Here is a 16,733-nt window from a genome sequence, read left to right as displayed (position 1 = left end):
ATCACAGATAAAACAATTTACCACAACAGACCAGACATCACACTCATTGACAAACACAATAAAATCACATACATTATAGACATAGCCATTCCAAACACTCACAATGTACAAAACACATGCACTGAAAAAATTAGCAAGTACACAGAACTCGCCCAGGAAATAAGGCATCTGTGGAGGATGAATAGGGTGCTTATTGTACCTGTTGTTCTCTCCTGTACAGGTATGATACCACACACACTACACAAAAGCCTGGGAACATTACAATTGAATACAAATACATACATCACACTACAGAAGGCAACTATATTGAATACATGCCATATTTTTAGGAAATTCCTGAATACAAACACTGACACTGACACCCTTATTTAATTTTAGTTCTTGGTTGCTATGCCTTGACTCTGGTTTGGCATATTACACAGCCATTGGTGTGTACCGAGTATAACCCACTAAATCCAACATAATAATAATAATCTAACATTTAGTTAAATCCAGAATAACTATAAAATTGAAATTAAAATTTTCTAAAAAGTTATTGGAATGATTTAAAGCAGGGATCGGCAATGTCATGCCAGGTGTGCATTTCAGATGTACCCTTTAGAACAAACAGCGTTTCTCAAAGTGGGCAATAATGCCCCCTTGTGGGCGATGAGTAAATCTAGGGGGGGTGCTGGAGGCAGGGTATTGAATGGTGACCAAATGCAAAATTGGGGTCACTGAAAGACGTTCCCTTTCCTCCATTAAACTGATAAGAGGAAACATTGTGTTTAATGGTTTCCAGGTGTTAAGAACAATGTACGGTAAGGGCACAAAGTATGAGATTCATAGAAAAGTTTTCCTAAGAATATTTCCAATTCTTTCTCACACAAGAGAAAATAGGTTAGGGGGCGTTGGGTATAACTTTATGGAACAAAAGGGGTGGTAGATTGAAAAAGTTTGGAATCACTGCTTTAGAACCATAATCATGCAAGCACAAATATATATATACTTGTAATTTTATTTTATTTAATTTTGTGTTATTTTATGTACATACTTTTAATTTTAGAATTAAAAGTCATACTTCCATACAATATTAAATTTTAATAAGTATAGATGCCAATAAAATGTGAGTTCTGTTGCTTCTTCAATAAACTGAATCATCAAGATTAAAAACAAAAAATGAATTGATAAATTGATTTTGTATCATAAATTCAGAGTTCTCTTCACAAACTTTTTGAGTCATCAGTGAGATCAGTCATCTTTTTGAGTTATCAGTGATAAACCCAACTGCTCTCACTGATCATTTTGGCTAATTAATAAGACTTGGGAAAATAATGAGTAAGAATGAAAATGCTCAAACTATGAAGCACCATTCCTATTTGTGAAAAAAGGAATGTGTAAACAGAAAGTCAACTTAGAAAATATTTTAATTTCTCTGTTTTTATACGAAAATATAAACTTGATAGCTGACAGAAAGTATGAATGGTTGCAATGTATATAACTCACAAAGAAATGTAAACATATCACTGCATTAGAAAGTTTTTAGATATCCATTGATATTTAACTTTTGAAAAGTGCACAAAAGGGAAGGAGCTGAGAATGATATGTTATTATGACTGTGAATAATTTACTATTGATCATACTACCATTCGCATTTTAATTCTAATATTCTAAGTCACCAATACTAGATGTTATTTGAATTTATGTTTTACACAAAAAAGACAGTCTGTATTTTTGGAAAACAAAATCAAAACTCAAAAAGTTTAGTATTCTGTTTGTATTTGCTGCAATTTTTCCACAGGCCAGAACTATACTTTTTTGTCAGTGCACACAGACGTCAGTGATTTATTCATATTAAATATAAGAATAACATTATTCTGTATTTATTAAATTATGCTACAAATAAAACACACCTTTAATAATCCAGCTAATAAAAATTAATAAAGTAAAAACGTTTTCAATCGTTTCTTAACGATCTTCTTCAGTTACCATAACATAGAATAAATCGAACACAAAAAAGAACATAAATACGAAATTAAAATATAAATAACGGAAAAGTAGCTGTGCTGATAAAATAAACGAAAAATATAAATTAAGCCAAAAAATGTCCCTTAACAAAAATAAAAATAAATAAAGTCATTAATTCTTGTAAAAGGATCGCCATGCGGTAGGTAAAGAGTCCGCATCCCTATGGTTGATGAAAGTAGTTTTCCTGTGTGCCTTAAAGATCTCTAATTTTTCCAGATATTTCATTGTATGTAAATTTGTTGTAGGTTTAATTATTTCCACTCGATCCCAATGGACTCGAATGTTGTGTTGTGTTGCGTAAGCCGATAGCATGGTGTTGTCAAGTTTCTTATTAATCGTATATTTATGCTCTTCGATACGTTGCTGCAAATTGTGCATTGTTGCGCCCACGTAGACAAGATTCAAATTAAAACGCTGATCGTGTAATGGTATAGAATAGATTCCTGATGCCGATTTCCAGTCATAACGCTTCTTATCGTTTCTTAATAGCTTGAAAACTGTAGGATTGCGTCGATATATCACTCGGAAATTATTAGCCTTGGCCGCTTCTTTATGTATTTGTCTCAAAAATGGAACATAATTTAAAATCATCCTTTGTCTACGGTCTACTGTACTGATTTTAAATTATGTCCCGTTTTTGAGACAAATACATAAAGAAACGGCCAAGGCTAATAATTTCTGAGTAATATATCGACACAATCCTACAGTTTTCAAGCTATTAAGAAACGATAAGAAGCGTTATGACTGGAAATCGGCATCAGGAATCTATTCTATACCATTACACGATCAGCGTTTTAATTTGAATCTTGTCTACGTGGGCGCAACAATGCACAACTTGCAGCAACGTATCGAAGAGCATAAATATACGATTAATAAGAAACTTGACAACACCATGCTATCGGCTTACGCAACACAACACAACATTCGAGTCCATTGGGATCGAGCGGAAATAATTAAACCTACAACAAATTTACATACAATGAAATATCTGGAAAAATTAGAGATCTTTAAGGCACACAGGAAAACTACTTTCATCAACCATAGGGATGCGGACTCTTTACCTACCGCATGGCGATCCTTTTACAAGAATTAATGACTTTATTTATTTTTATTTTTGTTAAGGGACATTTTTTGGCTTAATTTATATTTTTCGTTTATTTTATCAGCACAGCTACTTTTCCGTTATTTATATTTTAATTTCGTATTTATGTTCTTTTTTGTGTTTGATATATTCTATGTTATGGTAACTGAAGAAGATTGTTAAGAAACGATTGAAAACGTTTTTACTTTATTAATTTTTATTAGCTGGATTATTAAAGGTGTGTTTCATTCGTAGTATATTTATCCAGTTGGTTCGTTATATAAATTAAATTATGCTTTAATAAGTAAAAAGTTAGTTCAAAAAATAACTCTAATTTATTTTAATTATTTTAATTATTACTTTATTATAAGTGTGTTAGATGGCTCTTTGTGCTGTGTGTGTGTTTTTCTTTGTAAAGAAAGAGGGAGCAGGGCTGGCATGAGGCAGGTTCAGTGCATTTGCAGGAGCCGAGCCTAGCAGTGTACGAAAACTCATCAGACATTTTGCAGGACCCCTTCTGTAGTAGATTGAATATTTGAGTGTGTGTGGAAAATGCAATTGCATAATCCACTAATCAATGACAACTTGCTGCACACTGACGTGAGTGCAAGATTTTCTCTCCCATCTTTGCATTGAAATATTTCATTGCAGCCTGTTGCAGATGTTGACATTAAATGTTGACATCAAACATCGCTTTCAAGTTTGCCAATTTCGAAATGCCTTGAACGAAATTACCAACAATACATCTGACAAGAAATTAAAAATTGAGATTTTGTCTATAGTGTGAAAGATAAATGAATTTGAATTTATTGTCAGTCTCATCATTTGGTACGAAATATTATCAAAAATTAATATTGTCAGCAAAGTATTGCAAAATCAAAACATGCAAATACGAGTAGATTTGGCAACAAAGCATCTAAAAGGTCTGAACATATTCTTTGCGGAATACAGAAATGTAGGATTCAGCAAAGTTATGATCACAGCAAATGAAATTGCAAAGGAAATAGACAGCACCAGTTTTCAAGTCATCATACAGGGCAAAAAACGGAAATTATTTGATTATGAAGGAAAGGATGAATCATCAACAATCAGCGACGAAGAATACTTCCATATGCATTACTTTTTTAAAATAATAGATACTGCGTTAGTATCATTAAAAAGTAGATTTGAATTATATGCAAATCACCAAAATATTTTTGGCTTTCTATATATAGATGAGATTCTGAATTTAAATGACAAATATTTATTAAAATGTTTTCAAGATCTTCACTTACATTTGTAAGAAGATATTGATGGAACTAAAATATTTGAAGAGATTAAGATGTTCTGATCGAATTATTCGCAAGCCAATTATTCGGCTCTAGATGTGATGAAATACATTATAAAAAACAATCTTTTGGAAACATACCCAAATGCATTAATTGCATTACAAATATTGTTAACTATGCCAGTAACCGTGGCTTCAGCTGAATGTAGTTTCTTGTTGAAACTAATAAAACAATTATCTTTGATCATCAATAAGCCAAGACCAATTTACATCTCTGTCTATTCTTTCAATAGAAAGTGAAATAGCAAACTCAATCAATTTTGATGACGTATTTTGATGACGTAATCAAAGATTTTGTGGCAAGAAAAATTATGTAATATTCATCTTACAAAAAATATATGTAACATCCTTTGTACTTATAATAAATAATTCCTTATTGTGAAATTTAAGTATAGGATTTGAATGTATTCTGGCCCCGCAAAAGGTCTCGCTGGCCCTGAGAGGGAGTATTTACAAATAATGAAATTTTACTTTCTCAGCTGTTGTAGAATATAACATAGGAAAAGTACAGTGATTGGTCAAATTTTGATGTTTTGACTTTTGCATTTCTCAATGTTTTGACTCAAAGAGTCCAAAAATGTAAAAATACTCTTACAGAATTTTGTCTGTTAGCATTTATTTTACATTATATCTCAGGACTGGATAAACCAAAAACTTTGAAACTTGACAGGAGTATTTCTGTACATAGGACATTGATGCTATTAAATTTTGGTAGATAAAAGCTAAGAGGGTGATAAAATGTAATATATAAGCATCAAACATTTTTTATTTGTTCATCATTACTTACATTGTATATTTTAAAATTTAAGTTAATCTTCAATAAAAAGCAGAGTTGTAATGTTTCCAAAAGTTTCTTTATTTTTATTTTAAATTTACATCATGTAAAATTTCAACATATAATGGCTTGATTTCATTTTGTATATTTGATTGATGATGCAGACTTATAAATTAAATGTATGAAAAATTTTTTTTAATATAAGATAAATAAATTTCTGTTTGTATTATTAATGTTTAGCATGCAATTTTAAGAATTTGGTATAACATAATCATATATTATTTTTAAATAATAAAATTAATAGTTCAAAAATAATTTTTAGTTTCAAGGCTATCCTATGTCTCTCTCTTATGGTTATGATCATTTATGGGTTGGAGATAAACAAGGTGTAATTCATCTAATTGATCCTACAAATGAAAAATTTAACTTAGTAGAAGTAAGTGAAATATTATTTTTTTTATCAAATTATAATTTAGCAAATTTGTAAAATTTTGTTTATTTGTTTCAGACATATAAAATTGGACATGTTGGTAAAATAACTGGAATTTCTCATTCATTAGGAAGTGTAATTACATGCTCAACAGATAAGACTATAAGTATTTTAGAACCTAATGCTGATCCAGAAGTTATAACAAAATTATCACTTGCAGGAGAAATTGCAGGAGTTAGTATTAAAAAAAATAACTCATAGCATGTTTAATAATCAATGATTATAACAAAAATTTTAATGTTACTTTTATATTTTTAAAAAAAAATAGAAATCCACATTACTTTTTCACATAGCCAAATGTTTTATTATACATAAAAATGTTTTCAGCCTCTTTAGGCCAACATAGAAAATTTTTGAAATGGAACATTGCAGACTTAAAAATAGCCAAAAGACATTTTTCCTTATCAGAGCCAGTCGCTGTAATAAATCAGATTTTTCTGCTACTATTAAATTAAGGAAGTCATCCCTAGTCACCTGTGAGTAGTCATGAAAGATTATATCCAAAATAATTAAATATGTCTGGAAGTAGAGTTACATGGAGGTCCAGGTATTGTATTTGGCAATGCATCTGCACAGTAAGCAGGAGTTGCAGGTTCAATTCAAGTCCCACTCCAGGCTGATTCTTTTCTTCCAGAATATTCTAAATTATTTAATAAATATTAATTTAATAAGAAATGGTGTCTAATGCCTAACTCTAGTACCAAATTACTTAAAATTTAATTATGAATAGTAGTGGAAAAATAGCCTGATTTATTATGGTGATTGTTTGGCTTTGATTAATAACATCAGGCTTTGAGATGTTTATATATGTTTTTGCTTATAATAAAACATTTGGCTACCTGAAAATGCAGTGTGAATTTTTATTTTCACAATATAGTGCCAAGAATTTTGCAATTTAAAAATGTATTTTTTATTTACAGATTGCAAATGTTGGACAAATGCTGGTCAGTGCTAACAGTGATTGTTCTATTGGGGTTTGGTTATCAAAGATCTGATATTAGTGTATTTATAAATGTTAACATTGTAATATATCTAAATTGCTATATCATATTTTTTCTAAATATGATATAAACTTAATCAAGGCAGCTAGTATTTATAATAATAATAATTACTGAATTAAAATTAATCGTTTAGTTATGAGATTGTAAGATTTTTGAATTATTATTTATTTATATTGTTTTCATGCTTTTGTTGAAATTAAAGTTTTAATTTGCTATTTTATTCTCCTGTTATACAGAAGCCCATGTTATTGTCAAGCTTTCGTATTACAACATAATGTGACAGCTTGGCATAAAAAGTATAGAAACTGACAGGATGTCCAAGCCCAGCACATAAGAAATTACTATGAATGTAAATAATGATTTAATGAATACATGAAACATATTATGAAAATTATAAAATAATGTGCCTGCAAAATATTTTCATATGATGTTCCTGCATATTACGTATTTGACATTTGTCAACTGTACGAAATGTATGTCAGTGTAGGACTAAGCTAACAGTTTTTGTTTTACTAACATTGCTATTTTTTATAAAAATTAATATTCTTATTTCATAAAAAAGTGAAAATTTTGCTAATCAAAATTACACATTTTATTGGTATAATTCCAATTACAGTTAATTTACAGGAATGATTTTTATTCTTAACCAAACTAAAATCTTGACAAATAAATGATGTTATACATTATAAAACTACTTTATAATTGGCAGAATGTGGCCTATATATTAACATTAAAATTTTATCTAAAAATATGATTAATACCAATTATACTTCCTAAAATGATTAACTATCAAGATTGAAGATTTTGCAAGTCTTCTTTAATAAAGAGAATTTTTGAAAATTATCTTCCAGATTTAATTAGCCTAATAACTGGGTTAATAAAAAATATATTTGCAGCAATTTCCAATAAAATCGTATTTAATTTGAGTTTTAAATGCATATTGTTTTTATTATTGTTTTATTAATTACAGTTTTTTTAACACCTAAAATTTTAAGTTAAATAACTGTAAAACCATTTATGTAGATTTTAAATTTGTTTAAATGTGCAATTTTTAATTGTAAATTTTGTTGTTTAATTTGTAGTCTTTTAAATGAATGAGTTCTGCTGTAAGCTAAATAAACTATGCATTAAAAGTTAATAAATATTAAGGATATGGTACATAAAACTTAAAAATTTACTTGATTATAATATTTTTTGTTTTAATTAAAAAATTAATTAATTAACAATTAATAAATACAAGGTTTGGCAATTTAAATGTTGGGACTAAGTGATTTTAAAGAAAAATGATTATATTAAAATGAAAAAAAAAAACTTTTAATATTATTCAAAGTGATCTCTCAAGAAGCTATACACTTTTTGTACTTGATCATAGAACTGTTCAGAACATTTTTAAACTCATCTGAATTTTCTTTCAATGTAAGTTTGATATAGGGAGGAGAAATAGTCTGCAGGAAATAAATAAGACAACTTAGTTTGCAATCTTCACCATATGTTTCTTACATATTAGTCATCTTTGCCAGAGTGAAGCTGCACGTTGTAGTACAGCTAGAATCAATTATTTTTTCCCAAAACTGAAACTCTATTCGATGAATTATTTTTTTATCAAAACAATTCAAAACTTGCACATAATATTTTTTAATCATTATCTGTGCTGGCAGAATAAATATCCTGCATATCTCTCTCCTTAAAGGATATTATCAATATAATTTTGGATTTGGTTTTTAAAATAAAAATATTTTTTGCATCTCAGAGTCTGTTGACAACCATTTTATGTAAAAATTGCATTGATTTGAAGAAAAAGATGGCTCATCAAGATTATCAGAGATCTCACAAATATGAAAAAGGCATGCTCCTACTAAACTAAGCAGTCGTCAATGATATGTTCTGTAAAATTTATTCATAAGTCACTTGAAATATTTTAACTTTGATTTTCTTGAAAATGTTTCAGAAATGTGCTTTCTCCTTTTGATCAATAATTGTTCATACCAGGGCTTATCCACGCAAATAATATTGCTGAAATATGCTATGATCATATCATAACATCCCACCGGTAAATAAAAAAAAACCTGAATAATTTTATGTGTAGATGCAAGGGTTTGGGCTTATTAATTAATTAATTTAATTAAAAAAAATTTTAATTTTTAAAAAATATTTTAAAATATACGGCCAACTAGTACTCACCCTACTATAAACCCATCGCCTCCCTAGACTTCTATGAGAATGTCCCGGGAAATCTGACTCCAGCTGTTCTCAAGGTCATCCAGCTGTGTAAACAATGGCTCATCGGTGTCAAATTTCACAGAAAGGCGAGACAAAGGAAAATAAAATTTGAAGATTTTTCTTCAAAATTAACGCATTTCTTTCGTTTTTTTCAGTTTAAGTATTTTTTATGTTTAATTACATTAATATCAAAAATTGCTCGGGGCTTAAGGAGTTAATTAATAAATGTTCTTTACTTTACCAGAGTCATTACGTAAATTGGTCACTGCACTCTCAAGCTTTCAGTGATGAGGGAAGTCTACTCCTGATTGAGGGCACCACTGTTCCATTCTTTGTTGATCTTGTGCATCTATTATTGCAAATTTTTTCTAAAGTAGAGTATTCAAATTGCTAGAAGGAAACTTGAAATTTTACTTTGTTAAGAAATTTTTTGTAATTAATAAGAATAAATCAAAAATGTTTAAATCATTAAAACTTGTTATGGTTAAAAGTGCATAAGTTATTTTATTTTATGTTACTGAAGTTTAGTAGTAACAATACCTTGCTTGCACAACTTACAGTGCATAACTTTAGTTAGTGCTTCTACTATATAACAACCTGTTACATCTTAAATTGCAATTTGGTATATAAATCATGCAAAACAAAAAACAGTTGTTTAAAGTAAAAGAAAATCATGTGATCAGGTGAGCAAACTGTTGCTAAACAACATGATAAATCATTGACATTGTTGTTGACATATTTGGGATGTTCATTTTGATAGACCTTTTGTATTAAAAACATACAAACATATAATTAATGAAAAAAGTTAAAATAGAAAGAGGAAAGTGAGAATTGATTGAAGATGCTATTCCTATAATTTTTCATAATTTTACTAAATATTACAAAAAGTCTTCCACTCAACAAATGGTTAAACTACTAGAGTTTATTGAGTCTTGCATTACTGAAATTCTAATTCTCATGATGTCACACACGTTTTGAAATTATTAATGCTGTTTTGTCTGATGACAAGCTTCATTTGTTCAAGGTGAGCTGCAGTCTCAAAGACAATAAAGTGCTTCTTACTGCTAAAACTATTCATTTTTTGTACAAGTTAGTTAATTTTTTACAAGATGCATCAATTCAAAAATAATCTGAAAGTAAAACAAAAAATTTTTTCACCGGCAATAAAGTTTACAGTTTATGTTACTTTTTTCTTAATTCTAACTTTATGCATCTTGAAAATAATTTCTTTGTGGGTAATTTAAATATGTCTCCCATAAGAAATTATGTTATTTGTCTTTCAAGTTAACAAAATTTACTACAGAATATGCAAAACATACTGAAATCACAAAAAATCATGAGCATTAAACCTAATAACATTTCTTACATTAAACACTTCATTTAAACACTTGTTTGATTCTTACAACATCAAAAACTAAGATATAAAACAATTTTTCTGAGCATTTTCATATCTTCAACTGGGATTGGAACATAAGTGCCATCTGAAACTAGAATTATCTCTATCCTTCACTTCTTTTATGTTTTTGTGAGAGTGCAGTAACCAATCTAACTATCATGATCATACCTAGATTTATAGTTTGTTTGGTCATCTGAAGCTTTTGTCATCTTGAAGATCATTTTGGCTAAAAATCTCACTAACCATTCAAAAACATGAAAATGACAGCCATGTATGTTTTATCAATTCATATATTCTAATTGCTCTTTTACCAAAATTTCAAAAAAATTTAATGTTTTTACTGTTTGTTCCATCTCTACAAACATAAAAACAATTTGCATTATATCAAATTTCTGATGTGACTGCATGCAAACAATAAATAAAACACGAATAAGCTTATAGAGAAGAACAGATTGGTCAACAGTCATGAACATATTGAAGCTTTTTCCTATATGTTTTAAAACCACTTGTACACAGTACTAGAATGAAATTGCCAAACCTTGTACTAGTATTTTGTCTTATAAATTATATTTTGTAGTATTGAATTAACAACAATAAAAAAAAATAATGCAAAAATCAATTTATTAAAATAGATTTTATAATTTGTATTATAGAAAATAAAAAATATTACATACAATGAGATTATTTGTAGATAGTGAAATTTAAAAAGGAATTAATAAATAAATGTGTTAATTTATTAAATAATAATTATTATATACTTTTCATTTCTAAATAAATTTCATAATATGAAAATCATTTTTTTTTNATATATGTATCAGTTTTTTCTTTAATATGTAACAATAAATACTTCCAAAATTATTAAATATATATTTAAAATATTAATTTATAAATGTATTTTAATCTTTATATAAACATTCCTTTGATATTTTTGTCTGAAAAGCATATATATGTTTCTATTATTTTAAAATGTACTTATGTGTTATTAATATTAGAATATGATTTTAATTGTATGTAAATTGTGATAAGCTTATACTTTTTTACATATATGTAATATATATAAATATATATAAACTTATTCTATAATAAACAGACATTTTATTTACATATTTTTCTAATTTTATTGTCTTTACTTGGATATTTTATTGCTTTCATTTAATAACAATATTTTACTTCTATTTGGTTAAATTAATAAAATAGTTCATAAATTCTTTGTTTAAATACACTCAGTGAAATTGAAATTGTGACACATACAAGGTGATGGTTAGATTTATCTTTGCCAACAAGTTGAGAAAGCATGACAAGCAATAACCCAAGACACTTTATGAAATCTCTGACTTAATGCCATAGGTTGTGAATTGCTAAAATGTATACTAATAGAGCTATGTAAGTCTTTTTTGTAAATAAATAAGTTTTTTTTTTGTTTTTTTGCTCTGGAAATTTTATTATATCTTATTTATCTACTTCCCAATCTTGTCCATAACTTTCAGGCAAATTGCAGTTTCCCTTCTTTGTGTTGCTATTTCAATTTCACTGAATTTATATAAAATTTAAAAAATGTTTAATGTTTTTAAACTTTGATATTCATTATCTCACTATTAATATTGAGTTATTTGTATACGTGGTATAAACAATTTTCATCTATTGTAAAATTAGTAAAAAATTCTAAAACTTTTAGGCTGATTTATAGCCTCTAGTATTCAAGAATATTCATTATCAATTTTTTGTTTACATTTTAAAATTTTGCTATGTTTATCATTTTAAGCAGTGACAAATCAGCTTTTTCTAAAGAAACCAAATGATTAAGAGCTTTACTGCTACCATTAATAATTAAATATCAAGTAATTTGGTAGGTGTTAGGCACCATCTCTTATTAAATTTATAATTATAATTAAATTAATATTTATTAAATAATTTAGAATATTCTGGAAGAAAAGAATTATCCTAGAGTGGGACTTGAACCTGAAACTACTGCTTACTGTGCAGATGCATTGCCAGTTACACTACCTGGACCTCTGTCTGATCCCTCACTTCCAGACGTATTTAATTTAGATAAAACCCTCCTTGGTTACTTATGGCACTGAATTGAGACAAGTTCAGCACCCACAGCCTATTTCATTATAAAATATTGGGTTTTGACGTCTATATATGTATCAGTTTTTTCTTTAATATGTAACAATAAATACTTCCAAAAGAATCTAGTTTATTCCAAAGATTCTAAATGCAATTGAGATATAAGTTCTGAATGTGTCAATTAGACTTTTACATGCTCCTATTCTCAAATTAGCCCATTACAAAAAGAACAGTATGACAGTTAACATTGTCATCAGGATATTTATCATATGGAAAAAGTTGTCACAATGTAGATAATTCAGATTGTTGAAAAGGTAGGAAGAATTTTTCAATTGTAATTTTGTCCATAATGACCAGTGATTCAATTCCAAAGCCTGAAAATAGTTAGATACTGTCTGTATATTAATAATAGGATAATATAAAAATGTAAAATAATGGGTAGGGTAATATAATTTATTAAGAATATTACTTAACTTGGTTACAATGAAGTTATTGACGAGACTATATCTCATCTCTAAAATTGCACTGCTATCAATGGCTGCATACCTTAGAGGTATGAAGGAGTACATGTCAGGAGTTGCAATTTAGCACAGAGTATTTGGTGCCCAAAATAAACCAAACTTGTAGGTAGTCAGGGAACTTGAGAACCAGGTAAAAAAAAAAAATACGAAATGCTGAGACTGTTTCTACAAACAGTGCGAGTGCAAGATTTGTGCATGCATTGCTTGCGCTCTCTGAGACATAGTCTCATCCCAAAAATGGCTTCTCTGTTTTACTTGTTTTAAAAATTCATCTTAAACTCTATTACTATTAATAGCATCATGGTTTTTAGAAAATTAAATGTAACAAAATGAATAAGAAACATTATTATTAATACAGTAGTTTGTTATTTGTAAAGTTGTAGACACATGGATAACTTATACCAACTGATTGTATCATAAGCAGATCTTGAATTCTTATTGCAATGTCTCAGTTTTGAATATAGGTTATATATTTGAATGTCAACTGAAAATGAATAATATATTTTAAACATTTACTTTATGTGATAACTATACTTTACAATTTTTGATCATTTTACACAATGTTTTATATGTAATGAAAACTTATATCATGTAATGATGACAAGGCCAAGTTTTCACAGGTATGAACAATATAATTAGTATGACTTCCTGTGATCTCTGCTTCAGAAATGCAAAATAGTACAAAACAGATTTACTTGGATTCTGATTCAAAAATATGCAAACTAGTTAATAAACATTTTTATAGTATTTAGATGATACATGATCAGAAACAACTTTATCAGGAATTTAATCATATCTTAGAATTTGAAATTGCATAAAGCATTTATAAGATGAACTTTGATCTTCATTTCTTTATAAATCAGTCAGATATCAGTTGTATTGATAATAATATCCATTACTGTATTATAATCATTTTTTACAATTATTGAATTATAACATTACAGTTAGTTTATAACATTAATTTTCAAATTTTATTATTTTTTGGCATAAAACTTTATTGATATGATTTATGATTAATATTTTTTTAAAGATATTTTATGATAAATAAAGGAATATTTATTTCATTAATAAATCTATAAAAAATTTTGTAATCTTCAAGTTCTTCATGAAATTGCATAGAAATTTAAATTTTATTAATTGACAAAAATATTGAATTAGCTACATTAATGTCTTTTACATATTTGTTTATTATCTATTAATTAATTATTTATAATGAAAGAAATTTGAAAATTTAGAAATCAGAGAAGAGAATTGAGAAGTTAATAAATGAATAATATTGATTTATTTTATTAAAAATGCATGCTGTAGTTACAATCATACAATCTATGACCTTAAAATATTTATGGATAATCCCTTGGAATAAATACAATATACTGTATGTATTTTGTAATAAGGACAAGTAAAATAGAAAATGAAACTGACAAATTAAGTCTATTAAGTATGTTAATCAGAAATTTTATTGCTGTATTTAAAAAAAAATATGAAAATAATATTTGTTCAAACATCACATTCTGTCAGCTTTATGTGTATTTGGTTTCATAGTGCTTAAACCAAAAGTAATCTGAATTTTAAGTATTAAATTATACAGAATAAATATTTAATTTAAAATATATTTTAAATACCCTGAACTGGAAAAAATTCACAAATTAACATGAGACATTTGTATGTAATGTACAATATATGTATGTATGCTCTTAATAATTCTAAATAAAGCTGCAGAGTTTTGTTTTTGGTTGTATTAATATTTTATTAATGATTTTTTGTAGATGAATATAAAGTTCATGCAACTTTCATTACATTAGAAATTTAAATTTTATAAACCTCATGGTTTTTTAAGGTTATTTTAGATTTAAATTAAGTATCCACAGTATATAAAAGATTTATTGAGTTCATTTAGATGATGATAAACTTTTATATCATTGGGTTGCAATTTGAAAAAATTGTAGATCTATAAATTCCCACCGTCTGTCTCCTTCCTCATCTCGAGAACGATATGTAAAGCTTAGGTGCAGGATGCCCCGATTAATTAGTTACGTTATTTCAATTCAAAAATTTCCCTGAAAATATTGTAGTTACTTAGATGATCGGCACGACTCTCTTGCTTGCAGAAAAGTATGATGTACAGGGGCAAGACTAATTTGAGGTGGAGAGTGTATATTTTAAATTAAATAAATAAAAAAAATATGATTGAAAATTGCAGCCCGGCATTGTGACGATGTCACAATAAATAATTGCTCGTTATTATTAATTTTTTTGTCAAGTCGTCTCTGAAAGAAAGAATTATAGTACAGAACAGTGATATTTATCTGTTAAAAATACCTATCACATTAAAATCCAAGATGAACTGTACAATATAAAATTATGAATATGATATATTTTGCTTATTTTAAAATCAAAACGATTAGTTTATCAATAAAAACGGAGCTTTGTGCATTTATTAATTAATTAAAATATCCAGCTAGTTAGTTAATATAAAATTTTTGCAAAATTTATATAGAATGTTATCCCAGTTAACCAAATTTATATTTAAATATATTTAATACGAAGCTAAAATTAGCAATATTTGCCGGACATAATCAGTCACTTTTATAACCATTTAAAAGGTGTTTTTGGACGAAAACCGAATTGTTCTTCGAACCCAACGCTCACCCGAGTTCAAGAATTACTCAGAAGACGATTAATTCTCAAATTTTATTTAAATGCATTTCAGATCGGAATTTTCGCCAATCTCTCTTCGATCTATAAACAATAAAATTGTTTTTAATTTTACAGTTAAAATTTTTAAACAAAGATGTAAGTCATTTTAATATTTTTCATAAAGGTACAATACGCTACAGAGCCTACACCGATATTTCGGACTCTTCGAAATCAATCACAGTAACACCCTGCATCCAGGAATAAACTACAAGAAGCAAAGTTAAAAATGTTTTTACTAAATGGCTATCCTAATAGAACAATAGAAAAATGGACAAGAGAGTACAGAAACAACAGATATAAAGTAAAACTTACAAAAGATATATATATTTACTAAACAAAATAAATTATAAAAATCCGGTGTTGTATACAAAATGTTGTGTATATGTGAAGATAAAATCCATTATATTGGAGAAACTGGAAGATTATTGGAAAAACACATAAAAGAAAATGAGGCATTACATTACAATTAATAAAAATATACATTATTTTCTAGAAGCAAAATTTTATTATGTACCGAAGTTTAAAGAACATATAGCGATTAAAAATGATAAATTAATTTAAAAAGCGAGATGTTAATAAATTATGTTTGGAATGAGGTTATATAAAGAATAAGTTTGATTGTTACTATGATTAATTTCGAAGAGTCCTAAATTTGGTGTAGGCTCTGTCGCGGATTGTATACCTTTGTAAGTCATTTTAATATTTTTTATATCTTCGTTAAAAAATTTTAACTGTAAAATTACAAAACAACTGTATTGTTCATAGACTGAAAAGGGATTGGCGAGAATTCCGATCCGAAATGCATTTAAATAAAATATGAGAATTAATCGTCTTCTGAGTAATTATTGAACTCGGGTGAGCGTTAGATTCGAAGGACATTTCGGTTTATTCGTCCATAAACATCTTTTAAATGGCTATAAAAGTGAGTGATTAAATATGTTTCTTCACTTTTCTTGACAATATAGAAAAATAAATTTAATAAAGTATATAACAATATATTTCTTCAACGTCCCCCACAATGATATTAAAACACTACAGTTGTCTGTCTTTTTTTTTCAAAATCGAAAGAAATATTTTACATAATCTTACTTTAGGGATTTTCAGCCCATCTTCGAAAATCAAGGTCATTTCCTATGGACAGCAGTTTT

At 27.5% G+C, this 16,733-nt stretch overlaps 1 protein-coding gene across 3 annotated transcripts in view; it reads left to right on the top strand.

The window, feature by feature from the left end:
- LOC111618255 (F-box/WD repeat-containing protein 9-like) overlaps positions 1-13,789 on the top strand; it is a 25,336-nt gene extending 11,547 nt beyond the window's left edge. The window contains exons 6-10 of one of the 3 annotated variants that reach the window (XM_023359744.1): positions 5,513-5,626; positions 5,699-5,854; positions 6,601-6,624; positions 12,063-12,143; positions 12,214-13,789. In XM_023359744.1, the coding sequence (XP_023215512.1) occupies positions 5,513-5,626; positions 5,699-5,854; positions 6,601-6,624; positions 12,063-12,065 (297 nt within the window). In that variant the 3' untranslated portion in view covers positions 12,066-12,143; positions 12,214-13,789. Of the gene's footprint in view, positions 1-5,512; positions 5,627-5,698; positions 5,855-6,600; positions 7,581-12,059; positions 12,144-12,213 lie in introns of those variants that run through there. The other 2 variants (XM_023359743.1, XM_023359742.1) reach the window with 2 other exon arrangements.
- Positions 13,790-16,733: the final 2,944 nt, after the last annotated feature.

Source organism: Centruroides sculpturatus, unplaced genomic scaffold, assembly GCF_000671375.1.
Source record: "Centruroides sculpturatus isolate CEXI.00-Female unplaced genomic scaffold, Cexi_2.0 scaffold154, whole genome shotgun sequence".
Lineage (NCBI taxonomy): Eukaryota > Metazoa > Arthropoda > Arachnida > Scorpiones > Buthidae > Centruroides > Centruroides sculpturatus.
This window is presented reverse-complemented; position numbering and strand designations above follow the sequence as displayed.